The 26220-nt window shown below is 38.1% G+C and overlaps 1 protein-coding gene across 3 annotated transcripts in view; it reads left to right on the top strand.

The window, feature by feature from the left end:
* LOC147410738 (nudix hydrolase 3-like) overlaps positions 1-26220 on the top strand; it is an 84841-nt gene that overhangs the window by 17045 nt on the left and 41576 nt on the right. For 2 of the 3 annotated variants that reach the window (XM_086439592.1, XM_086439584.1), the window contains 6 exons: positions 4089-4175; positions 4468-4574; positions 5811-5982; positions 11088-11341; positions 11448-11529; positions 12898-12963. In XM_086439592.1, the coding sequence (XP_086295718.1) occupies positions 4089-4175; positions 4468-4574; positions 5811-5982; positions 11088-11341; positions 11448-11529; positions 12898-12963 (768 nt within the window). The remainder of the gene's footprint in view (positions 1-4088; positions 4176-4467; positions 4575-5810; positions 5983-11087; positions 11342-11447; positions 11530-12897; positions 12964-26220) is intronic. The other variant, XM_086439600.1, reaches the window with a different exon arrangement.

Genomic DNA, 26220 nt, shown 5'->3' with positions numbered 1-26220 from the left:
CTGTACTTCCATCCTCTAGGAGCTATACTTTTTCTTCTCAGTCTTTAGATTTATGGCATGCTTGCTTAGGACATGCCAATTTTTAGCACTTATGTTCTTTATTTCCTGCTTTAAAAACCTCTTGCAATGAATACAAGTTTCAGTACTCTGTGTGTGAGCTTTTTAAACACACATGTCCTTTTTATATTCCTCGTATGCATCGGTTTAATGCAATATTTTATTTAGTTTATTCTGATGTATGGGGACCTTCTCCTGTTACTTTTTTTACTGGTTATAGATATTATGTTACATTTATTAATAATGACTATTCTCATTGCACTTGGGTTTATTTGACGTGTTCTTATTCTATGGTGCTTCCTATTTTTGTTAATTTTCTTAAAATGATTCAAAATCAATACAATATCACTATTAAATCTCTTAGGTCTAATAATGGGGAGGAATATATTTTTGATGGGATTCGGTCCACCTTCATGAGTATAGTATGCTTTACCAGTTGACTTGTCCCTACCTTCTTATCAAGCTTACCTTGCTGCCACTGATTCTATTCGAGTTCCTCGATCTGTATCAAAGGCTTTGTGTGATCCTCAGTGGACGGGAGTCATGACTGCTGAGATGGATGTTCTGTAGAAAAAATCACACTTGGGAGTTTGTTCATCTTCTGTCTGGGGAACGGACTGTTGGTTGGAAATGGGGTTTCACTGTTAAGTACCTTGCGGATGGCACTGTTGATTGATATAAGACACGTCTTGTTGCTAAGGATTTACGCAGACTCCTGGAAAGGATTTTCGTGCTACATTTTCTTCTGTAACTAAACTTTCCATTGTTTGCCTTATTATTTCTTTAGCTGCATGTCACTCATGGCCTCTTTCACCAATTTGATGTGAAAAATGCCTTTCTGAGTGGTGATCTAATTGAGGTTATTTATATGGACCCCTTCTTAGATTTCGTCTTCAGGAGAAGTATTCTGGGAAGGTATGTCATCTTCGCAATTTCTGTGTGGCCTGAAACAGTTTATACGAGTTTGGTTTCAACGCTTTTTTGAGGTCATTTTATCTATAGAGTTTTCTAGATGCCAATCAGATCATACTTGCTTTATACGTCGAGGATTAGATGACTGTTGTGCCATTGTTCTGGTTTATGTGGATGATATTATCCTGACTGGAGATGATACCCAGTGGATTGACAAGGTAAAAATGCTATTGGGTCGTGCCTTTGAAGTTAAGGATCCTCAAGTACTTCTTGGGGATAGAAGTGGTCCGTTCTTGTCGTGGTATTTCACTATCTTAGCACAAATACACATTGGAAATTCTTCAAGACACTGGTATGCTTAGTTGTCGTCCTATTTCCTCTCTTATGGATCAGAATCATCGTTTTCAAGTCAAATCTGGTGATTTATTATCTGATTCTTCTTGTTATGAAAGACTAGTGGGCCGTCTGATTTATCTGACTAACACTAGAATGGATTTGACTTATGTGGTTAGTGTAGTCATTCAGTTCATGCATGCTCTGCGCACTTCTCATCTTGACGTTGTTTATTGTATTCTTCGTTACTTGAAGTCGCGTCATGCTCTTAGAATTTTCTACTCGTCCCTTGCTCAGGCTCATCTATCCTGTTTCACTGATGCTGATTATGTTGATTCTATTACAGACAGGAGATCTATTTCTGGTTTTTGCACTTTCCATGGTGGTAACTTGATTTTGAGGAAAAATAAGTAAAAAAGTATGGCTTCTCGTTCTTCTGCTGAAGCTGAGTATCGAGTTATGGCCTTTGGCACATGTGAGCTTATTTGGCTTTGGTCTTTGTTGACGGAGCTGGGATTTCTTGTCTCTAGTTCTTCCACATTGTTTTGTGACAACAATTCTGTTATCCTGCTTGTTTTTTTTTTACTTTGTTTTTCATGAGAGAACTAAGTATATAGAGGTTGATGTCCACTTTCTCAGGGAGCATTCTGATCTGGTGCTCTTCAGACAATATTTGTGTTTTCTTTAGATTAGCTTGTCGACATGCTTACGAAGTCTGTTGGTCCCTCTATCACTAACTCTCACCTTGTCGAGCTGGGTTTGGTTGATATATTTGCTTCAGTTTGAGGGGGAGTATTGGAAATATGTAGTTTCTTTTTATATTTATTTATATTTTTCTATTGTTAGTTTTCTATGTAAGGGTATTTATGTCCATTCTTACTTTAGTTAATATATATATCTGTCAAGCTCTCATTATGAGACTTGATAATTCTCTTTTATAATTCTTCTAAACTCTCTTGGTGAAATCTTATAGGCCAAAAGGGGTTTAAGAACTGATTTTAGGGCTCAAATGAACTCAAACACTGCTACGAATACCTTTCACCACACTGGAAACCACAAAATTTACCCGAAAATAGTACCAACCATTAAAAAAACTTCTTAGATCTGCTTATATAAGGATCTATACACAACTACAATCACAACCGTACCTCCACATGGAGGATTAAATACGAACTCTTCGTTAATCTTCAATCAGATAAAAAAATGATTTTCTTACGAATCAACTGAGAAATAGTAAAAAATAATAAAATAAAATAAAACTTTTATGGTGTGCTCTGATACCATGTAGATTAAGAGTTTGAGAAGGAGAATACAAGAAGGGATTGGAGAAACGTGGGAGGAGTCGAAATTGATTGCAACCCTAGCCACACAACTATTATATATCACAATCTAATAACAAAAGAAAGAAAAAGACAATGCTACCCTTACTAATAATAGCTTATTGCTTCTAAAAATGTCAATTTCAGTTAAAAATATAGAAAAATTGTGGACTGAACAAGAATAAATTGAAAAACTGCAAATAGAAAAACAATTGTGCAACAACACTATCAATTTTTAGACTTTTCGTTCTTTTTTGTATCTTTCTTAGCGTTTGGATCCTCTCGATAAAACCTTGGCCATGGAGGAATCTAAATATCTAATGGTGGAAAATCAACAGTCCCCAGGATTTACTCCTCGTCATTCTCCCTCAGTTGAGAAGAACTTGAGTTATAAATATCTTCTCCACCAAGATCTAGCCCAAGATACTAGAACAAATCAGCAACATAGATTTCTTTTTCTAGTCTCCATATGTGATGGTAATTCAACCTTATATATATATATATATATATTGTTTCCCATCTTAATCAAGATTTTGAATGATCCTATCTTCTATTATTCAACTTATTATATTTTTCTACCGGATTCCTCTTCTTTCTTGGGTAAACCATTGTAAAGTCTCCTACATTGAAATCGTTGAGCTGACGAGGCTTACCCATTGCTTCCTCTAGATCTTGGTTGTATTGACTTCTTAGTAATCTCACACTTGTTCATGTATCTCTTTCGTCTACTTAACACTTCTTGGCATTAGTATGATCTCTCTTGTAGTTGGAAAAGGAACCAAGTCTAATGAATGGGTAGGGTTCTGCCCATCAACCACTTCAATGGACTCTTCCCAATTGATCTGCTACGAGCATTGTTATATGCAAATTTTTCTTGTTGCAATATTGCCTCTAGAATACCATTCACACTTCATTCTGCTAATCTGAATATGGGTGGTAGGCAATACTGAATTGTGGTTGAGTACTCACTCTCTTCTAATTATCATATCCTCCATGGTTCTAGTTTTGAAATTTACCCCCTCTTCAGTTTGTCAACCAACAATATATCATCTGAAAATAGTATACACTAAGGGACCATTTGAATGCCCATAGTTAATTGATTCACAATAAATGAATCAAGGCACTAAGTAGGGTTAATTCATTTACTATCCGGGTACTAATTAGTGTAACAATTGATTCTTAGTGCACACATTAACTATCCAGGGACTACCATATACTTTTTCTAAGTCAATATAAGATCGTAGATTCTTGCTATTTTCTCCAAGGTTTTCAGTAATTGTCTTAGCAAGAAATCAACTTCGATTTTTGACTCACCTGGTGTGAAATGATATTTTTGTTTCTTGTCTCAATCACTCTTTATCCTTAAATTCTCAGTGTGACTCATAAATTTAATGTGATATTGTTTAAATTTCTATGGTTCTAATCTTCAAATATCTTTGTTGATTCTTTCTTTCTTTTTGGATACAGTTGACTGGGCTCGCGGAGGCAGACATGGAAGCTCTTATCTTACTTATTAAATGTGCAATGGTTATTGATGAAGTTTTTTATTTGCAGGTTGTTACATCTCTCTCTCTCTCTCTCCCTGTGTGTGTGTGTGTGCATGTGTGTGCATACTTGCGTGTGTGTAGTCCGATTCTTTCTTAGATATATTTTCATCTCAATGCATATTGATCTAAATACATGCACATTAAATATTAAATGCTATTGGGCTTAGACCCATTTCTCAGTTGGTTTAAAATATTGCAAAGCAACTTTGAGGTTGTAGGTTTAAGTCCAGCTTTCCCATCAATATGTACATATATATTAAATGCTGTCAGATGACTGTTATTGATACTTTTTTTTCTAGGTATGGTACAGCAATCCACCATTGAGAGATTGGTTGAAGGAGCACGCTGATTTATCTAACTTGGATAAGCTAAAATGGATGTATTATTTGATCAACAAGAGTCCCTGGTATGTCATATATATATGTATATATTTTCTTTTTTATTGATGTTTTAGGAAGATCAAAACATGTTGACAATAGGATTAGGCCTCCTCATGTTGCTGGTTATTAGCTGTCACCAGGCCAGGGGCTGCCCTGAAGTCCATCCCATTTGGTTTGGGGTGGGCAACAAAAGTAAAGCTGAATAGATTTCAGGCCGGGTTAGGCGTGGTTATTGAGAGAACAGGGCTTGGGCTAGGGGGTGCCCGCCCATTGGGCCAATATAAAAGGAGGACTAATGGGACAAACTCTGAATCCTGCCCTGCCTGGCCCATTTATATGCTAAATGGGTTACCATACTCCGCCAGGGTTTATATTTGAGATGCCTCCTTGCCTTATCAAACTGTTGGCATAGTACCCCCTTTTGGCTATCAGTCTTTTACAAGTATAACATTTTTTCAAATGACTGAAGCTGAGAAATTCAGCAGTGATGATACAAGTGGGGTGGGGTGGGGGGGAGGTGTGGAGGAGTTGGGTTGGGGTGAATTGAGTCCCTGCATGGGTTTTCGATGAAATGTTTTAGCACTCCCAAGTTAATGTGGAAGGATTTTAATTTTTAACCTATAAACTAACATTAATTAAGCATGTTAGGAGGTGTCCTCTCAACTCTTTGTAGCATGGTCACCTTTGAATATATATGAAAAAAAGATAAGATCCGTCCCCCTGGTTCTGGATCTGTTCTGAAAACACATCATCCCATGGCTTGTTTACTTAATCCGAATAAACTGATTTTTTAATCCATTCCTTCCTTTACTGGAAAGATATGGATTCGACATCTGAAACTTACACTCATAGCTACATAAACTGGTTTAGAGTGGGATTCCTGCATGTCACCCAACATCCATTCCAACTAAAAGGTTTTCTTTCGAACATAATCTCAAGCAAATAATGTATACAGTGAAATTTTAATATTTTTTTAGAACTACTTTGCTTGAAATTCTTTAAAAAAATAAAGAAGTGATAACTTCAGAAATTTGGAAGAGAATTGGTATTTTGGGAAGAGAAACTTTTAGTTTACACTTATGAAAATTTAATACATTTTGCATGTGCCTTTAATTCTTTTTTGGCCTTCCTCCCTCTTTTTGGGGGGAGATAATTTATTTCTACGAAAAGATCATTCACTTCAAAGTTTAGCTAAGAGCCAGAGAATAATTATGGCTTTATAAACACTGTCCCGAAAAGTTCTCATTTTCTTCATGTAACAGGTCATGCCTTGATGAGAATCGGGCATTTTTGACAACTGCAGATTCTGCTGTCAAGTTGCTTGTGGAATCTACAAGACCTATACCAGGGTGGAAGGGTCTTGAATACAGAGCTGCATTCCCAATGCTAAAACCCCCTGGTGCAAATTTCTATCCTCCAGATATGGACAAAAAGGTAATTGCACATGTGATGGCACTTGGGGAAGTTATTTGCTGACTGTTATATGTTAGCCATAAATATGTAGAACTAATACTCTTCCCTTGATTTAATGGAATTTCTTCTGAATTTTCCATGGTGGATTATCTGAAAACAGAAATAAAAGTTTGGAAAATTTATGTTCTTGTTTTATTGAAACAATTTGTCCAATTATATACAGCTTTTAAGAATCAATCTAGGAGCTATTATAGAAAACTGAATCAATCTAGGAGCTATTATAGGAAACTAACCCACTAAATTAGCCTAAACTAAATAGGAAACTAAATCATAGCCTAAGCAAGGAAATAAATAACACAAAATCAGGAAAGGTTCTGACTTGGATTCCTTGGTAATCCTCATCAGCCCCTTCTAACACTCCCCCTCAAGCTGGTGAATGTATATCAATCATTCCCAGCTTGGATACATTTTTCTCAAACCCGACCCTAAGTGAAGGTTTTGTGAGGATATCTACTTCCTGTGATTCAGGTGGCACATAGGACAGACTGATTTTTCCACTATCAATCTCGGATTTGATGAAATTTCTGTCAATGCGAACATGTTTCATCCGATCATGTTGAATAGGGTTATGAACAATTGCTATTGCTGACTTACTGTCAATTTATAGTTTTATTGGACCATCAATTTTAACATTTAAGTCTGACAATAGTCATTCAAGCTAAATTAACTCATAAATCCCTTGTGCAATTGCCTTGTATTCTGCTTCTACACTACTCCTTGACACAACAGTTTGCTTCTTACTTCGCCATGTAACAACATTCCCCCAAAGCTTTGTACAGTATCTAGTGGTTGACTTACTGTCCTCAATTGAACCAGCCCAATCAGCATCTGCAAATCCTTCAACCGACCAATTATCACTCTTTTGAGTAATTCCTTTCAAATATCTAAGAATTTGATCAACAACACTATGATGTCTCTCGTTAGGAGCATGCATAAACTGACTAACTATGCTAACACTATAGGTAATGTCAAGCCTAGTAAGTGATAGATAGATTAGTTTTCCCACGAGACGTTGATATCTCTCTTTGTTAGCTGGAGGATCATTCTTAGAAATCTTATGCTTCCAATTCTTCTCCAGAGGAGTGCTAGCTCGATGACAACCAAGCTTCCCGATTTCCTTCAATAGATCTAGGATGTATTTCTTTTGAGAAATGAAAATACCAGTTTTGCTTCTGGCAATCCCCATTCCTAGGAAATATTGAAGTTTTCCAAGATCCTTAACCTTGAACTCAGTTTGTAATTGACCCTTAAGGTTTTCAATCTCGTCATTGTCATCTCCTGTGATCACCATATCATCAACATACACAATCAGGATTGATTTTCTTCCATCCTTTGACTGTTTTATGAATAGGGTGTGGTCTGCCTGCCCTTGTGTGTACCCAAAACTTTTCATAATTGTGCTGAATCGAGTGAACCATGCCCTAGGGGATTGTTTTAAATCATACAGAGACTTCTTCAGTTTACACACTGATCCCAATTTTTCTTTGTCTTCGAAGCCAGGAGGCAACTTCATGTAGACTTCTTCTTCAAGAGTTCCATTTAGGAAAGCATTTGAGACGTCCATTTGGTGCAATTCCTAATTTAAGTTGGCTGCCATGGACAAGAGAACCCGTATAGAGTTCAATTTTGCAACTAGTGCAAAAGTTTTTTCGTAATCAAGCCCATATGTTTGCATGTACCCTTGAGCAACCAAACGCGCCTTGTATCTCTCTATCTTCCCTTCCAAGCCAACCTTCACAGTAAAAATCCACTTACAATCCACTAACTTCTTCCTTTCAAGCATATTTACAACTTCCCACGTATCATTGTCATGTAGTGCCTTCATTTCTTCCAAAACTGCCGCTTTCCATTTTAAATCTCTCAAGGCATCATATATATTTGTTGGAATTGTTACATTATCAAGTTGAGATACGAATGCCTTGTGAGTGTTAGATAAACGACAATATGACAAATGATTTGAAATTGGGTGTTGAGTACAAGATCTTACCCCTTTTCTGATAGCAATGGGAACATCCAGATCTATTGTAACAGCTCCTTTCTGTGAATCTTGTGGTGGATCCGCCAAAGGTTCTGATGACTGAGTTTGCTGAGTAACACGGGGCCTCCTTGAGTAAACAAGTGGTTCACCTTGTTGTTGGAATGATTTTTCCCCTTGACCAATACCTGAGGTTATATCTTGTGAGGGTAATGAAGGAGACTCAGAGGATGATAACGTTGGCAATGATGGAAAATGGGACAAAGACACAGGAAGTGAGATCAAAGGATCCCAATGATTGTCTTCATTTAAGTTCTCCCCCTGAGGACAATCGTGGGAATAGAATGATTGATCTTCTAGGAATGTGATGTCATAGGACACAGAATCTTTTTGTGACAGGATTGTAACATTTATACCCTTTTTTAGTAGGAGAATATCCTACGAATATACATTTGATGGCCTTTGGATCAAGTTTTCCTCATGTAGGACTGGTGTTATGAACAAACACAGAACACCCAAATATTTTTGGTGGGAGCGAGTTGATTAAACAGATATGAGGGAATTCTTTTTGGAGACAACTAACTGGTGTACGGAATTTTAGGGGTTTTGATGGAAGTCTATTGATCAGATATGCAGCAGTTAATATAGAGTCACCCCAAAAATGATATGGAACTGCACTAGAAAACATGAGTGATCGTGCTACTTCCAACATATGGCGATTTTTTCTCTTGCAACCCCGTTCTGTTGCGGGGTTGATGTACATGAGCCTTGATGAAATATGCCATTCTCAAGTAGGTAGTCTCCTAGAATCTGGGAGAAATACTCTCCTCCATTGTCTATGTGCGGAGTATGTGAATGTTGCATTGAAACACATTCTTTATCATTTTATGGAACTGTTGAAACACATGCCCGGCATCAGATTTGTTTTTCAAAAGGAAGACCCAACACACACGAGTATGGTCATCTATGAAGGTGACAAACCATCTCTTGCCTGTTAAATCTACAATCTGTGCTGCTCCCCAGATATCACTATGAACTATATGGAATGGTTTTGAAGATTTGTAATTGTGAACAGGATAATTTTTCCGGGACTGTTTCGCAAGAATACATGACTCACAATGGAAAGTAGAGATCTTTATTAAGAAATAGTTTTGGATACAGATGTTTCATATATGGAAAACTAGGATGTCCTAAGCGTTTATGCCATAAAATTACATTTGAATTTAACGTAGTAGATGCAGAAAGAGACATATGTGGGTTTAACCTTGGAAAAGAATAAAAAAGATAGTAGAGACCACGTCGTTCTCCAGCATTGCCAATCATCTTCCCCGAAGACGGGTCCTGAAAAACACAACGATCATAGAGAAAGGTTACTTTACAATTTTGATCTTTAGTTAACTTACTAACAGAAAGGAGATTGTATCTTAAACTTGGAACATAAATGACAGATTTCAAATAAAGTCCTTGACAGAAACATCTCCAACTCCAGCCACAAGTACTGTATTCCCATTTGCCACCGAGACTTTTATCTCACCATCACATTTTTTATAATTCAAGAAGGTTGTATGAAGTCCCGTCATATGATCTGATGCACCAGTGTCAACAATCCAGTCATTGAGATCATCTTTCTGTGATAACAGAAATGAGGAGATATTATCTCGTTGTGCAATTGCTGCTTTAGATGTAGAGCTTGATACCTCAGAAATCTGTTGCTGGTGAAGAAGGGACCTCAAAATCTTCATTTTTTCTAGAGTAAAAGCTACAGTGCTAGGGTTTTTTGTCCCAGCAGATTCAGCTACACAGGCTGGAAGGTTGTCTTTCCTCTGATTTCGTGGCTTCCAAGCCCGAGGTTTTCCATGAATGTCCTGGCACGTCTCCTTCGTGTGATATGGCTTTTTGCAGTACTCACACCATAAAGGGTGTTCTTTTTGCTCTTGAGGCTGAGACTGAGTAGATGCAAGTGCAGATCCTTGAGATTGTTCCTCTGGGATTCCAAGGGAGGAGTTTAGCATTACTTTTCTCCTGCTTTCTTCTCGTCAGACCTCAGAGAACACCTCACGGAGAGAAGGAAGGGGTTTCATTCCAAGAATACGACCTTGTACTTCATCCAAGTCTTTATTGAGTCTTTGGAGAAAATCAAATACTCGATCTTTCTCAAGGACCTGATTATACAGTATTCCATCATCAACACACTTCCATGGAATTGTGTAAAACAAATCCATTTCTTGCTAGAGATCAATCAGCCGATTGTAGTACTTTGTTACCGACATTGATCCCTGCCTTATGTTTCGCAAAAGAGAACGAATTTCAAAGCATTGAGACGTGTTTTCAAGATTTGAGTACATCTCCTGAACAGCCTTCAATATTTCGTGTGCAGTCTTGTAAAACAGCTAGGTGCGTCCTATGCGAGGTTCCATGGAATTTATTAACCATGCCATGACAATGGAATTTTCAGCGTCCCATGTCTTGTAACTTGCATCACTGCTTGTCGGAGGAGGAATTTCACCAGTTAGGTAGCCCACTTTTCCTTTCCCTCGGATTACTAACAACACAGATTGAAACCATTCACAGAAGTTTGACCCGTTTAATTTGTGTTGAGTAATCTGTAGAGAATGGCTAACATCTGGAGAGGCATTAGAATACTTCTTTGTTGCTGTTTGTGGACAATTGCCTGACATGTTTGATGACGATGATCGATTTTTTGCTTCGATCGGAAAAAAACTGGAATTTTAGCCGGCAGGAACGCACAACTCTGATACCATGAAAACAGAAATAAAAGTTTGGAAAATTTATGTTCTTGTTTTATTGAAACAATCTGTACAATTATATACAGCTTCTGAGAATCAATTTAGGAGCTATTATAGAAAACTGAATCAATCTAGGAGCTATTCTAGGAAACTAACCCACTAAATTAGCCTAAACAAAATAGGAAACTAAATCATGGCCAAAGCTAGGAAATAAATAACACAAAATCAGGAAAGGTTCTGACTTGGATTCCTTGGTAATCCTCATCAGCCCCTTCTAACATTATCATCCACATTTATTTCTTTTATTCAACTTGAAGACCCATGGATTTCTGTCTTTTTCATAGGAGTTTGAGTTATGGAAGAGTAGTCTACGGGATGAACAACAAGAAGCTGCAACTGGGTTTTTTAATGTTATTAGAAGGCATAGTGAATCTACTTTGGATGCTCCTGAAGTCAGTAGTACATTTAGTGGTGATGACCAGGTTTTGGGGTCTATTCATGATCTTTATATTGTTCCATACTCTCATGAGTATAAGCCTCTCCTTATGAAAGCAGCTGAGCTGCTTCACAAAGCTGGGGACTTGACCAACTCTCCTAGGTAGGCTGTTTACTGAATTTCTAAAGCTAAGGGTTCATTAATAAGATATCTTACTTCCATAACCAAATTTAGATTTTTAAAGTTCCACACTATTTTCCATGTGTAGTTTAAAGAGGTTGCTGAAAACCAAAGCCAATGCTTTTCTTTCAAATGACTATCATGACTCGGACATAGCTTGGATGGAGTTGGTTAGTATATTTTTTATGCTTATGAATTTGTTCAGCATTTGCTATCAGTTTTAGATCATTCAGCAGGGTTTACTTCATATCCATCTTTTTATTTATAGCATTTTCTTTACTATCTTATTAGTAATCACTTGATATAACAGGGTGGATCCTTCTATTTGCACGTGACATACATTTTAATTGTTATTTGCACGTGTGCGTACATGTCGTTGAAAGGTTGGGTAAAGTGGCTTCAATTTTTTCCTAAACCAAGTCAATATCCATTTGGCATTTGGTCTCTTTTACGTCAATCAGGGATGTATAGAGAAAGTGGTATAGGGGAGAGGGAGAGGGTTTGAGGAGAGGAGCATAGCTTGAAAGAAGACTTTTAGAGTGATGTAGTTCTCAATTAGTCATGTTCAGTTGTGAACCCCTTACTTAGTAACCCTTAGTAACCCCATGTTCAGTTCTGATTTGTGCTCGGGACCCTACTTGTAATATGGAATTGTGTGAAAGGATAATGACTCTCAACTCAGTTTTGCAAGCCTTATTAGCATTGACATATACAAGGCTTGGTGACACGTAGTGAATGTGTCAGCCTAGTTACCCAAAGCTTGTATGTTATCAGCTTCTTTCCCACAAGTGACTTTGCATGGATATTTTTGTGGTAACATACCTCCATGGGTCTCTCTCAACCACCAGACTTTACTCTGAATCTTGTCCCATGTATTATCATGTAAGCATTTTTTTGTAACATTTCTACCCTTAAAAAGCACCTTTCACATTGTGCCATTTGCCTTGATTTGATTGATCGGCATGGCGTCCTAAGTTATAGTTGGTAGCCTGGTAGGACTTACATGTGGAAATTTGCACCACATGATCTGGGATTCCAAACTATATCGTCTTCATTTAGTCTCTTACATGGTGGGGAAATCAATCTAATTTCTCTGGCAGCGAGTTAGGTGTTTATAATTTGCTGGGTTTGATACGCATGTTGATACAAGTACGATGGGCATATTGAAGTAAAAAATCCTTTACAGGTTGAGTGCATTTTCTTATTTCCTTTTACTATCCATCATGATAGTATTTTTCTTTTTAATTGTGACAAGATTTATAGTATTCTATATTAATCAAAATGTTATAGTCCCAAGCTGACCAAATTGTTCACTGAAATCTTTGTGTGTGTGTGTTACTGTAAGCAAAGTTTAAAAGCTTTCATATGGAGAAATCTGTCCTTGCTTTCTTTGATGAGCTTTTGCTTTTCATGAATATCAATCAGACTGTTTTATGTTCTATGTTTTGTAAGAATATTAGATATAAGAACCTTTTTGGTCCTGATTTTTATGTAACTGTAGCCAACTCACTTACTAGTTTTTTCTTAATAAATTGCAGGACTCTAAGTTGGATGTTACTATAGGCCCATACGAGACATACGAGGATACACTTTTTGGATATAAGGTATATCTGATCTGGCCATCTCCTTTGTTCCCATTTATATCTTTTATGTATGAAGGCAACTACCCATCCTTGCCTTATATTAAGTTTAGCATTTCACTTAGATGTGGAACCTTCTTTATCTGCAGTTATTTTTCTTTTATATTACTGGTCCAGATATAGCCAGAAGCTTCCCAAATATTGGAGTTATCTTCTATGGTTTGTGTGACTATAATGAGTCATGACTGGATGAAAATGGAAGGCATTGTAGTGAACTCTATTTGCACTATAGACTAATTAACTGAAAAAAAAAAAAAAATTCGAGAAAATAAATACAGATAAATTTATGATATGGAGGTCTCAATTATTAGTTTTTTTGCTTTGGAATCATGGTTTAATAAACACAGGCCTGCAAAACTCACAGCAGATGCTACTCTTTCTGGGCTCCTATTTTGCCTTCAGCACTTAGGAAAATCTGTCACTTAGCTTTCTCAAACAGAAATTGACCTGGCCTGGGTTGTCACGTTTTTTACCATAAGTGCATAATCACACTCCAACTTGATGGACAAATAAGAAATAAATCACTTAAAGGTTTATGGTCATTTGTATATGATGCTTTTTTTTTTATAAGCAAAAAATTTCATTAATAATAAAGCAAGGTCGGCTGAGTGGCCAGCCAAGCGGACAGAAAATACATAGTAGTTAATCTCTCGCAATACCATACACCTGATCCCATCTCCCTACAAAATCCTCAAAGAAAACCCTTCTAAGCTCTTTACAAGCTTTAGATCACATAAACAAGATGCCTTAGACTGACAAAATAAGATCGGGTGGATCGACTGACAAAATTACTATATGCTGCTTTCTTGAGGTTCAATGATGTACTTAATTTTTTGATTTTTCACTCTTGTTCACTTTAGATTTGTTTTGTAAAATACATGGGAGGGATTGGGGACAAAGAATAGAAGAATTTGAGAATAATTGTGTCAAACCTCTTTTTGAGAGCTTGACAGAAATTTGTGTTGATTAAAAAGGTTAAATTACAGAAAAGCCCTTAAGAATAATAATTAAATAAAAGACTATCACTATTAAGAAATTACGACTAAAATAACAAATAACCAAATTATTTTCAACACTCCCCCTCAAGCTGGAGAGAATATATCAACTAAACCCAGCATGATAAGATGAGAATTAGTGATAGACGGACCAATAGACTTTGTAAGCATATCGGCAAGCTGATCTGAAAAAGGAACGAAGACTGTCTGAAGGTCACCAGATCAAACTTTCTCCCTGAGAAAGTGAATATCCACCTCAATGTGCTTTGTTCTTTCATGAAGAGCGGAATCAGAAGCAAGCATAATAGCTGATTTGTTATCACAAAACAGAGTAGAAGAACCAGAGACAGGAAAACCCAACTCTGTCAGCAAAGAACGAAGCCAAATTAGTTCACATGTACCAAGAGTCATAGCGCGATACTCAGCTTCAGCAGACGAACGAGATACCACATTCTGTTTCTTAGTTTTCCACGAGATAAGATTATTACCATAAAAGGTACAAAAATCAGAGGTAGATCTCCTATCTGTAAGAGAGCCAGCATAATCAGCATCTGTAAAACAATACAAATGTGGTTGAGTAGTGGAAGAGTAGAAAAGCTCAAGACTAGGACGTGACTTCAAGTAGCGAAGAATACGATAAACTACATCAAGATGAGATGTACGTGGAGTATGCATGAACTGGCTGACCACACTGACCGCAAATGACAAGTCCGGTCTAGTGTTAGTTAGGTAAATCAGACGGCCTACAAGTCTCTGATGAGAAGAGGGATCTGATAAAAGATCGCTAGAATCAGCTTGGAGACGATGATTCTGATCCATAAGAGAGGAAGCAAGACGACAACCAAGCATCCCGGTATCCCGAAGATGATCTAATGTGTATTTACCCTGAGATAGTGATATACCACGACGAGAGCGGTCACTTCTATCCCCAAGAAATACTTGAGTGGACCTAAGTCCTTAACCTCAAAGACACGACCCAATAACATCTTAACCTTGTCAATCCACTGAGGATCATCTCCAGTCACAATGATGTCATCCACATAGACCAAAACAATGGTATAATAGCCATCCACTCCTCGACGAACAAAGCAAGTATGGTCTGAATGACATCTAGAAAACTCCATAGAAATAATAACTTCAGAAAATCGTCGAAACAAGGTTCGCGGGGACTGTTTCAAGCCATACAAAGACTTAAGAAGGCGGCATACCTTTCCAGAATACTCCCTCTGAATACGAAACCCTGGAGGAGGGTCCATATAAATAACTTTAGTCAAATCACTATTCAGAAATGCATTCTTCACATCAAGTTGGTGAAGTGGCCAGGAGTTACACACAGCTAGGGAGATAAGAAGACGAATAGTAGAGAGTTTAGCATCTGGAGCGAACGTAGCACCAAAATCTTTCCCGGGAGTCTGTTTAAAACCCTTAGCAACTAGGCGTGCCTTATACTGATCAACAGTACCATCTGCAAGATATTTCACGGTGAAAACCCATTTACAACCAACAGTCCGTTCCCCAGATGGAAGTGGCACAAGTTCCCAGGTATTATTGGTGTGCAATGCATCCATTTCAACAGTCATAGCCTTTGTCCACTTAGGGTCTCGCAAAGCCTCTGATACAGACCGAGGGACTTGAATGGAATTAATGGCAGCACGGTAGGCCTAATAAGAGGAAGAAAGACCTTGATAGGAAACAAACTGGGCAATAGGGTGATCAGTAACACACCCTCGCTTACCTTTGCGAAGGGCAATAGGTAAGTGAGAGTCAGAAATAGACAGAATAAGAGCAGGTATATGTGTGGAGGTAGAGGAGGGTATACCTGAATCTAAGGAGGAGGTTGGCAAGGGTGTAGAAGGGTGAGTGCGATGAGTGTAGACCTGAAGCGGCGGCGAAGACGGAGGAAAAACTGGATAAGGGAACACGATAGGAGACGAGTCCTGCAAAGTAGGAGAGTTCTGCAAAGTAGAGGTAGCATGATAGTATGGAACATTTTCAAAGAAGGTAACATCAAGAGTGTGAATGACACGGTGAGAAATTGGATTATAACACCGATACCCTTTGGACATAGAGGAGTAACCCAAAAAAATGCATCGAATGGCTTTATCATCCAATTTCGTACGATTGGGGGTCTTGTCCTGAACAAAACACGTGCACCCAAAGACACGAGGTGTAATAAGGAAGAGAGTACTATCAGGTTGAAGGACATGAAGGGGCACCTGCCCCTCTAAGGCGCGACTTGGAACTTGATTAAGAAGAAAAGCCGTAGTAAGGATTGCCATATTCCAAAATGCTTTTGGAACATGTATTCCCCGAAGAAGACATCGGACAATGTTCATGAGGTGGCGGTTCTTGCGTTCCGCCACCCCATTTTGCTTAGGAGTATAAGGGCAAGTCAACTGGTGAAGCATACCATTCTCATGAAGATGGGAGCGAATCCCGTCAGATATATATTCCCCCCCATTATCAGATCTGAGGGATTTAACAGTGATATTGTATTTAGTCTGAATCATCTTAAGAAAATTAACAAAAATTGGGAGCACCTCAGAACGTGAACGCATCAGATAAACTCAAGTGCAACGAGAGTAATCATCAATAAATGTAACATAATAGCGATGACCATTAAAGGCAGTAACAGGGGAAGGCTCCCACACATCAGAATGAACTAAATTAAATATTGCATTAAATCGATGCATACGAGGAATATAAGAAGTACGTGTGTGTTTAGAAAGTTCACACACAGAGCATTGAAATTTATGTCCACTACAAGCCGTTTTTAAAGTAGGAAATAAAGAACACAAGTGTTGAAAATTGGCATGTCCTAAGCGAGCATGCCATAAGTCTAGAGTTTGTGATATAAAAATATGACTGCCAGATGATGGAAGCACGGAAGCCGGAGCAGCAGTAGGCTGAGATCCAAACAAGTACAACCCATCTCTCTCATATCCCTTGCCAAAAATCCTTTTCGAAGTCAGGTCCTAAAAAATGCAGTGAGTAGGAAAAAAGGTAATTGAGCAATTATGAGATTTAGTAATTGTAGAAAAATTGAATTTATTGAGAATTCTTGGATGATCATTACAAATGCCCCAATAGTGGTATTTATAGACCAACTATCCTATTACAAGAATAATCTAGAACTTCAAGAATAATCTAGAATAATAAATCAACTATCCTATTGTAGAAGATTACAGGAATATTCTAGAAAGTTAAGAGTAATCAAGAATAATCAAGAAGAATATCCTATTTTCTTGATTCTATGAGATTAGATTTCCGGATTCTTCTACACTCCCCCTCAAGTTGGTGCATAGATGTCAATCATGCCCAACTTGCTTATCAGATGTTCAAAGTTAGGTCTAGCAAGCCCCTTAGTCAAGATGTCGGCTGTTTGCTGACTAGAAGGCACAAACGGCAAGCAAATAGTTCCAGTTTCAATTTTTTCCTTAATGAAATGTCGATCAATCTCAATGTGCTTCGTCCTATCATGCTGGACAGGATTGTGAGCAATACTTATTACAGCCTTGCTGTCGCAGTACAGCTTCAGAGGAAGTTCCACAGTCATTTTGAGTTCTTCGAGGATTCTGTATATCCACAATACCTCACAGATCCCTTGAGCCATTGCTCTAAACTCAGCCTCTGCGCTACTTCTGGCAACAATATTTTGCTTCTTGCTTCGCCAGCTAACCAAGTTTCCCCACACAAAGGTGCAATACCCTGAAGTAGATCTCCTGTCATTCACCGAACCTGCCCAATCTGCATCAGTAAATACCTCAACACTCCTTTGATTTGTCTTTTTGAAAAACAGACCTTTTCCAGGAGTAGACTTTAAATATCTCAAAATTCGGTAGACCGCCTCGAGGTGTTCTTCATAAGGTGCGTGCATAAATTGACTAACAACACTGACAAAGAAGGCAATATCCGGTCGAGTATGAGATAAATATATTAGTTTTCCAACCAATCTCTGGTATCTACCAGTATCAACAGGAACACTTCCTTCTTCCCAAAGCTTTACATTGGGATCCATGGGAGTCTCAGCCGGTCTGCAACCACTTAACCCGGTTTCCTTTGAAAGATCAAGAATATACTTTCGTTGAGAGACAACGATTCCTTTCCTTGAACGAGCAACTTCCATGCCAAGGAAATATCTTAGCGCTCCCAAATCCTTGATCTCGAATTCTAAAGCAAGGCTTTTCTTCAGTCTCTCCATCTCGATCACATCATCATCTGTGAGAATAATATCATCAACATAAACTATTAGCACAGCAACCTTTCCTTCATGAGAGAACTTGAGAAACAAGGTATGATCAGCTTGTCCTTGAGAGTATCCTTGTTTTCTGACAGACTGTGTGAACTTCTCAAACCAAGCCTTTGGAGACTGTTTGAGACCATACAGGGACTTTTTTAGTTTGCATATTCTTGAGCCAAACTTCTCCTCAAAGCCCGGCGGACTATCCATGTACACTTCTTCCTCCAAGTCACCATTGAGGAAGGCATTCTTCACATCTAGTTGTTGCAAGGGCCAGTCCAAATTAGCAGCAATAGATAAAAGTACTCTCATTGTGTTTAATTTTGCAACAGGAGCAAAAGTCTCAGAATAATCAATGCCATATGTCTGGGTGAATCCCTTTGCCACCAACCTAGCCTTGTATCTTTTCACTGAACCATCAGAGTTGTACTTCACAGTGAAGACTCATTTACAACCCACAGTGGTCTTCCCAGCTGGCAATGCCTCAACACTCCAAGTATTGTTCTTCTCAAGAGCTCTCATCTCTTCAAGTACTGCTTCTTTCCACTTTGGAACCTTTAGAGCCTCCTGTACACTGTTAGGAATTTCTACACTGGACAATTGAGAGGTAAAAGCAGCAAGAGATGAAGACAATTTCGAGTATGATACAAATTTAGACAGTGGATGACTAGTATAAGATCTAACCCCTTTACGAAGAGCTATAGGAATGTCTAAATCAGAAGGCTTAGACTGACTGTTGGGAAGAGAAAGAGAATTACCTGTAACAGACTCAGATTGTTGATTCGTCCTTGGTTCAGAATCATGGCTGTGCTGTAGAGTCAATTCGTCTTTCCTTTTTTTATGATTCTTCTTCAAGTAAACAATTCCTTTCCAAGTTCGGTCACCATCCTTGAATCTATTATCATGTTGTGACATTATAGTAGGTTGTTCCTTATCTTCGGTTTCCAAAAATTGTTGTTCAGAATTCTGATTTTTAGATTGTTTTTCAAATGTAGGCCTAGGCTCAGGGGAAACATCACTCATAATAGGAGGAGTTTCAATGAATAAATCTTGGCCATTTACTGTAGGTGCAGAATACTAGACTCAGACTCTTGCGAGAAAAACACATCATCTGAGAGAAAAACATTGCCCGAGTTAAATGAATCTTCCTTAAAAATCTCCCCCTGAAGATGAATATCCTTAAAATATGGTTGTTTTTCAAAAAATGTAACATCCATTGTGATAAAACATTTTTTCGATATCGGGTCAAAACATTTATAGCCTTTCTGAGTTGGGGAGTAACCAATGAAGACACATTTTATAGCTCTGGGCTCAAGTTTTCCAATTTTTCGATGTTCATGAACAAAAACCGTACAACCAAATATTTTAGAGGTAGATCAGCAGAAAGTCTAGCAGTTGGAAAACAATTTGTAAAACTTGGAAAGGAGTTCGAAATTGTAAAACTTTAGAGGGCATTCTGTTTATTAAGTACGCAGCAGTTAAAACAACCTCTCCCCATAGATACTTGGGAACTTTAGTTGCAAAAAGTAACGCACGAGCCACCTCCAACAGATGTTTATTTTTTCTTTCTGCAACACCATTCTGTTGAGATGTATCGATGCAAGAACTGTGATGAATTATTCCTTTTTCAAGAAAAAAATTTTCCGAGGTCATGTTAAAATACTCTTTCCCATTATCACTCCTGAAAACTTGTATGTTAGTTTGAAATTGAGTCTGCACCATATTGTAAAAATTTTAAAAAACGCGTTTGGCCTCTGATTTTTCTTTCAATAAATACACCCAGCAGAGTCGAGTATGATCATACGTAAATGTGATGAACCATCTTTTGTTAGAAGGTGTACTTATCTTATTAGGACCCCAAACATCACTGTCAATAATAGTGAAAGGTTTTGATGGTTTATATGGTTGTGAAGGAAAAGATGTACGGTGGTGTTTTGCAAATTCACATATTTCACAATGAAACATAGATGGATCTTTATTGCCAAACAACTTAGGAAATTGTAGGAAACTGAATTTATTGAGAATTCTTTTATATCCATTACAAATGCCCTAATAGGGTATTTATAGACCAACTATCCTATTACAAGAAGATTCTAGAAAATTATCTATTGTAGAGGATTACAAGAATATTCTAGAAAACTATACCAACTATCCTATTACAAGAATATTCTAGAATATCCTATTATAGAGGATTACAAGAATATTCTAGAAAACTATACCAACTATCCTATTACAAGAATAATCTAGAAAACTATCCTATTGTAGAGGATTACAAGAATGTTCTAGAAAGTAAAAAAATGATCAAGAATAATCAAGAAGAATATCCTATTTTTCTAAAATAAGCCTTGTAGATTTTTCAGCACTCCCCCTCAAGCTGGTGAATATATGTTTTCCATTCCCAGCTTGCCAATGACCTTTTGAAATGTGGTTCCAGGTAATCCTTTCGTTAGAACGTCTGCCAGTTGCCCTTCTGTTGAAACGTATGGGGTGCAAATTAAACCACTGTCTAGTTTTTCCTTTATGAAATGTCGATCCACTTCCACATGTTTTGTACGATCATGTTGCACTGGATTATGAGCAATATTGATGGCTGACTTGTTATCACAATACAACCTCATTGGACTATCCCAAGTGATTTTAAGATCTTCTAGAATTATTTTGATCCACAGAAGTTCACAAATTCCTTGTGCCATTGCCCGAAACTCTGCCTCTGCACTTGATCTTGCTATAACCGGTTGTTTTTTATTTCTCCATGTAACTAGATTTCCTCCTAGAAATGTACAATAACCAGATGTCGATTTTCTATCCACCACGGACCCTGCATAATCTGAGTCTGTGTATGCTTCCAAACGCAAGTTTGCTCCCTTTTTAAATAAAATTCCCTTACCTGGACTACCTTTTAAGTATTGGAGGATGCGGTATACGGCTTGCAGGTGTATACTTTTAGGATTGTGCATGAATTGGCTAACCACACTAACAGAATATGCTATGTCAGGCCTAGTATGAGAGAGGTAAATCAGTCTTCCAACCAAACGTTGATACATCCCTTTGTCTACAATCTCATCTTCTGGAGCTTCACTTAGCCTATGATTTGCTTCTATTGGTGTTTCCATGGGCCTGCAACTTATTTTTCCAGTTTCCTTGAGAAGATCTAGCACATACTTCTGTTGTGAGACAAATATTCCTTCCTTTGAACGAGCAACCTCTATACCTAGGAAATACTTCAACTTGCCTAGGTCCTTTATTTCAAACTCTTCTGCAAGACGTTTCTTGAGTGCTCCTTCTTCCTTCGCATCATTACCAGTGACAATAATATCGTCCACATATACCAGTAGTGCAGTTACTCCCCCAAAGGCTGAGTGTTTTATGAATAAAGTGTGATCACCTTGACTTTGTTTGTAGCCCATTCCTAACATTGTCTTTGTAAACCTTCCAAACCATGCTCGTGGAGATTGTTTTAACTCATACAATGCTTTCTTCAGCCTGCATACCTTCTTATCTCCTGAATTGTCATCAAATCCTGGAGGCCTCACCATATAAATTTCTTCCTCTAGGTCTCCGTGAAGAAAGGCGTTTTTCACGTCGAATTGGTGTAAACTCCAATCTAAGTTGGCTTCCAATGACAACAAAATCCTTACTGTGTTCATCTTAGCCACCGGTGCAAATGTTTCTTCATAGTCCACTCCATAGGTCTGTGTATAACCTTTTGCAACTAACCTGGCTTTGTATCGTTCAAGTAATCCATCAGCTTTATACTTCAGAGAAAACACCCATTTGCATCCAACAGGTTTCTTTCCTTTGGGCAGCTCCACCAACTCCTAGGTTTTGTTCTTTGTGAGTGCATCCATTTCCACTTTCATAGCATGTCTCCATTCTTCTTTGCTTAGGGCCTCAGATAGTATTTGTGGTATGGTTGTGGAGTTTAGATGGGTGAGAAAGCTTTTGTGTGATGGTGACACTTTTTCGAATGACACAAAATGAGACAATGGATATTTTGTACAATTTCGGGTACCTTTTTTAACTGCAATGGGTAAGTCAAGATCATTATTTTCAAAAACTTCAGAAGACAAGTTGATGACAGGGATATCAATATTTACCTCATTTCCGAGAGTTGGTTCGGACGCTTGAGTTTGCTTCGGCTTAGCGGTGGAACCTCTCTTCCTTGAGTAAACTTGCAATGGTTTCGTGATAACTGATTCAATACAAGTATGTCCTGGGGTTATAGGTTCAACCTGTTCAGCTTCGGGTTGTTTTGATGGCTCAACTTCTTCTTGTTCAAGTTGTTTTGGTGGTTCAGTTTCAAACAAGGGAAATGGTGGAGTGTTTTGGGTTGGTGGTTGGCTAGCTTGAGCAGGAAAGTCCATTAGAAAGCCATGATTCCCTTGGTCCTTATCTTCACTAGTAAGTGTCTCCCCCTGAAGAGAAGGTTGGAAAAAACTTTCACTTTCAACAAAAGTTACATCGGCAGACACAAAGATTTTGCGAGATGGTGGATGATAACATTTATAACCCTTTTGAGTTGAGGCATACCCCACAAAGACACACCTAAGAGCTCGAGGATCAAGTTTACTACGACCATGAGAATGAATATGAACAAACGAAACACATCCAAAAACTCGAGGTGACAATTGATTGTGAGATGCAAAATCAGGAAAAAATTTGGAAAAGACCTCCCAGGGACTTTTAAAATCAAGAACTCGAGATGGAGTACGGTTTATTAAGTGGGCTGATGTGAAAACTGCTTCACCCCATAAATATTTGGGGACATTCCGTTGGAATAACAATGCACGAGTTGTTGACAAGAGATGGCCATTCTTCCTTTCTGCCACTCCATTCTGTTGGGGTGTATCTATGCAAGAGGATTCATGTATTAGCCCCTCTTTTTGAAAATATGGAGATAATACTTGATTAAAATATTCTCTTGCATTGTCAGATCTTACTTTTTTTTATTTTAACCCCAAACTGATTTTTGACCATGTCATGAAAGATAGGGAGAATCGTGCAAACATCAGATTTTTGTTTTAGCAAAAAAACCCATGTGACACGAGTACAGTCGTCAATAAACGTGACAAACCATTTAGCCCCTGAAATATTTGAAATTCTTGACGGTCCCCAAATGTCACTATGGATTAATTGAAAAGGAAATGAGAATTTTTTATTACTCGAAGGAAAAGAAACTCGTTTGTGTTTGGCAAACTCACAAATGTTACAATGAAATTCACGAATATCAATATTCTTTAATAAGGAAGGAAACATGACACTCAAAGTCCTAAAGGAAGGATGTCCAAACTGAAGGTGATAAAGCCAAATCTGGTCTTTTATTGGAGATCTTGTATCTGACAACAAGGAAGATGGATTGTCAATCCTACAACTCTTATTTTTATTCTGCACATCAAGGTAATAGAGGCCACTGCTTTCCTTAGCATGCCCAATCGTCATCCCCGTATCTTGGTCTTGAAAAATACAAGAAGTGGATGAAAAGGTCAAGCTACAATTCAAATCCTTTGTAAGATTTTGGACAGAGATTAGATTTATTCTAAGTTTTGGAACGTGCAAAATATTTTTCAGAATTAATGAAGGACTTATGTGAATATCTCCTTGACCTGTTACAGTAGCAAGTGACCCATCGGCCAATGTAATTTTTCTGTTACTAGAACATGGACTATATGTGGAGAATATAAAGGAGCAATGAGTCATATGGTCAGTTGCTCCTGAATCAATGATCCAAGAGTCGAAATAATTACTATCCGAGACACTAAAGGCATGAGAAGAAGAAACTATACCTGAATGTGCAAATGACCACATACCCGATGGTTTCTCCAAGGAGTTGAGAAGTGATCTTAGCCATTCAATGTCTTCTTTGTTGATCTCCTTGCTATTAGAATTCTCTTGAGCACCCAAGCCATCACTGCCGGTTTGTGCCAGATTAGCATGTAACTTTTGTTGCCAATTCTGTTGTCAGTTTCTTGATCCTCCCCCATTTCTACTAGAAAAGTTTTGTGGTTTCCCATGAAGTGTCACCATCACAGACTGATTGGTGGCTCCTGACTCTTCTGACATCGTGAATTTAGCAAAGATCACAAGGGAAAAATAAAGGGAGGGTAAAAACAGATGAACAACGAACAAGTTGGCAAAAAAAAAAAAAAAAAAAATCGATTCCTAGGATATGAACCTAAGGCTCTGATACCATGTAGGAAACTGAATTTATTGAGAATTCTTTTATATCCATTACAAATGCCCTAATATGGTATTTATAGACCAACTATCCTATTACAAGAAGATTCTAGAAAACTATCTATTGTAGAGGATTACAAGAATATTCTAGAAAACTATACCAACTATCCTATTACAAGAATATTCTAGAAAACTATCCTATTGTAGAGGATTACAAGAATATTCTAGAAAGTAAAAAAATGATCAAGAATAATCAAGAAGAATATCCTATTTTTCTAAAATAAGCCTTGTAGATTTTTCAGCAGAAATAAATGTTTTAAATATTTGAAACTTGGATGACCTAATCTTAAATGCCATAACATAATATTATTATTGGAAACAGAAATAGATTCAAAGTAGGAACTTATTTGTTGAGATTGTCGTCTCGATTCTGATCCATCATCAAGGAAGTAGAGTCCTCCACTCTGTTTAGCACTGCCAATCATCCTCCCCGAGGTCAAATCCTGGAACACACAATGAGTTGGGAAAAAATTAGTTTGACAATTTTGATCATGGGCTAGCTTACTGACAGACAAAAGATTACAGGAAAGTTTGGGAACGTGAAGAACATTGTGAAGAGTGAGTGATGGAGATACTATAATAAAACCTTTTCCTGCAATGGCTGAAAGAGAGCTATCTGCAATCTTAATTTTCTGATTACCTGCACAAGGATTATACGAAGAAAAAAGATTTGACAACCCTGTCATATGATCGGTTGCACCTGAATCGATGATCCAGGTGCGATCAGGGTTGACACCAATGAGAGTTGTTTGCAGGTAATTACCTTTTTGAGCCAAAGAACAAGAAGGATTTTTCTGAGACTCGAGAAACTTGTACAGTTGGTCTATCTGTTCCTTGGTGAAAGGAAACGAACTTGAAGAAGACTGCTGCTCTTGATCCGAGACACTAGCCTGAAGTGCACGCCCCTCTCCACGTGACTTCTTCTTCCAGTTTTGAGGCTTGCCATGAATTTTCCAACAGGTTTCCCGTGTGTGCCACGGACGTTTGCAGTGATCGCACCACGGCCGTTCAGAACGCTTACCATCCTTCTTCACCTCCTCCTGAAAATCCCGAGTTACAAGGGCAGAACTTTCTACTTCCGAGTTAGTAGTACTAGGAACCGATTTGTTGTTAAGCATCACACTTTGCTGTGCTTCTTATCTCCGAACATCTGAGAAGGCCTCACGAATTGTTGGCAGAGGAGTTTTCCCTAAAATTCGGCCCCGCACCTCGTCTAATTCTTTGTTAAGTCCTGCCAAGAACATAAATACACGATCATTCTCCTGCCGTTTTATGAATGGACACTGTCATTCGCACACTCCCAGACATCATCATAACAGAGGTCTAACTCCTGTCACAATGTCATCAACTCGTTGTAGTAGGAGGTTACATCTCGGTCACCCTGTTTCACGTGCCAAAGTTTGGATTTTAAACCAAAAATCTGCGAAGAATTTTCTAGATCGGAATACGTATCCCTGACTGCTTCCCAAACATCTTTGGCCGTCGGCAGGAACATAAAGGGCTTGCTAATTGCGGGTTCCATTGAGTTCACCAACCACGCAATAATCAAAGAATTTTCTGATTTCCAGGCCTTGAGAGTCGAATTTACATCGGCAGGTTTTGTCACTTCTCCTGTCAGATATCCAAGCTTCCCCTTGCCTTCCAAAATCAAACGAACGATTTGCGACCATTCCGTGTAGTTTTTTCCATTTAGACGGTGGATATTTAATTGAAACGAATTCGTGGACCCTTCCGAACCACTGAATGAGATGG

Source organism: Akebia trifoliata, chromosome 1 (assembly GCF_017979445.1).
Source record: "Akebia trifoliata isolate Shusen 1 chromosome 1, ASM1797944v1, whole genome shotgun sequence".
Lineage (NCBI taxonomy): Eukaryota > Viridiplantae > Streptophyta > Magnoliopsida > Ranunculales > Lardizabalaceae > Akebia > Akebia trifoliata.
Note: the sequence above shows the minus strand (reverse complement) of the source record. Positions and strands in the feature narration are given on the sequence as shown.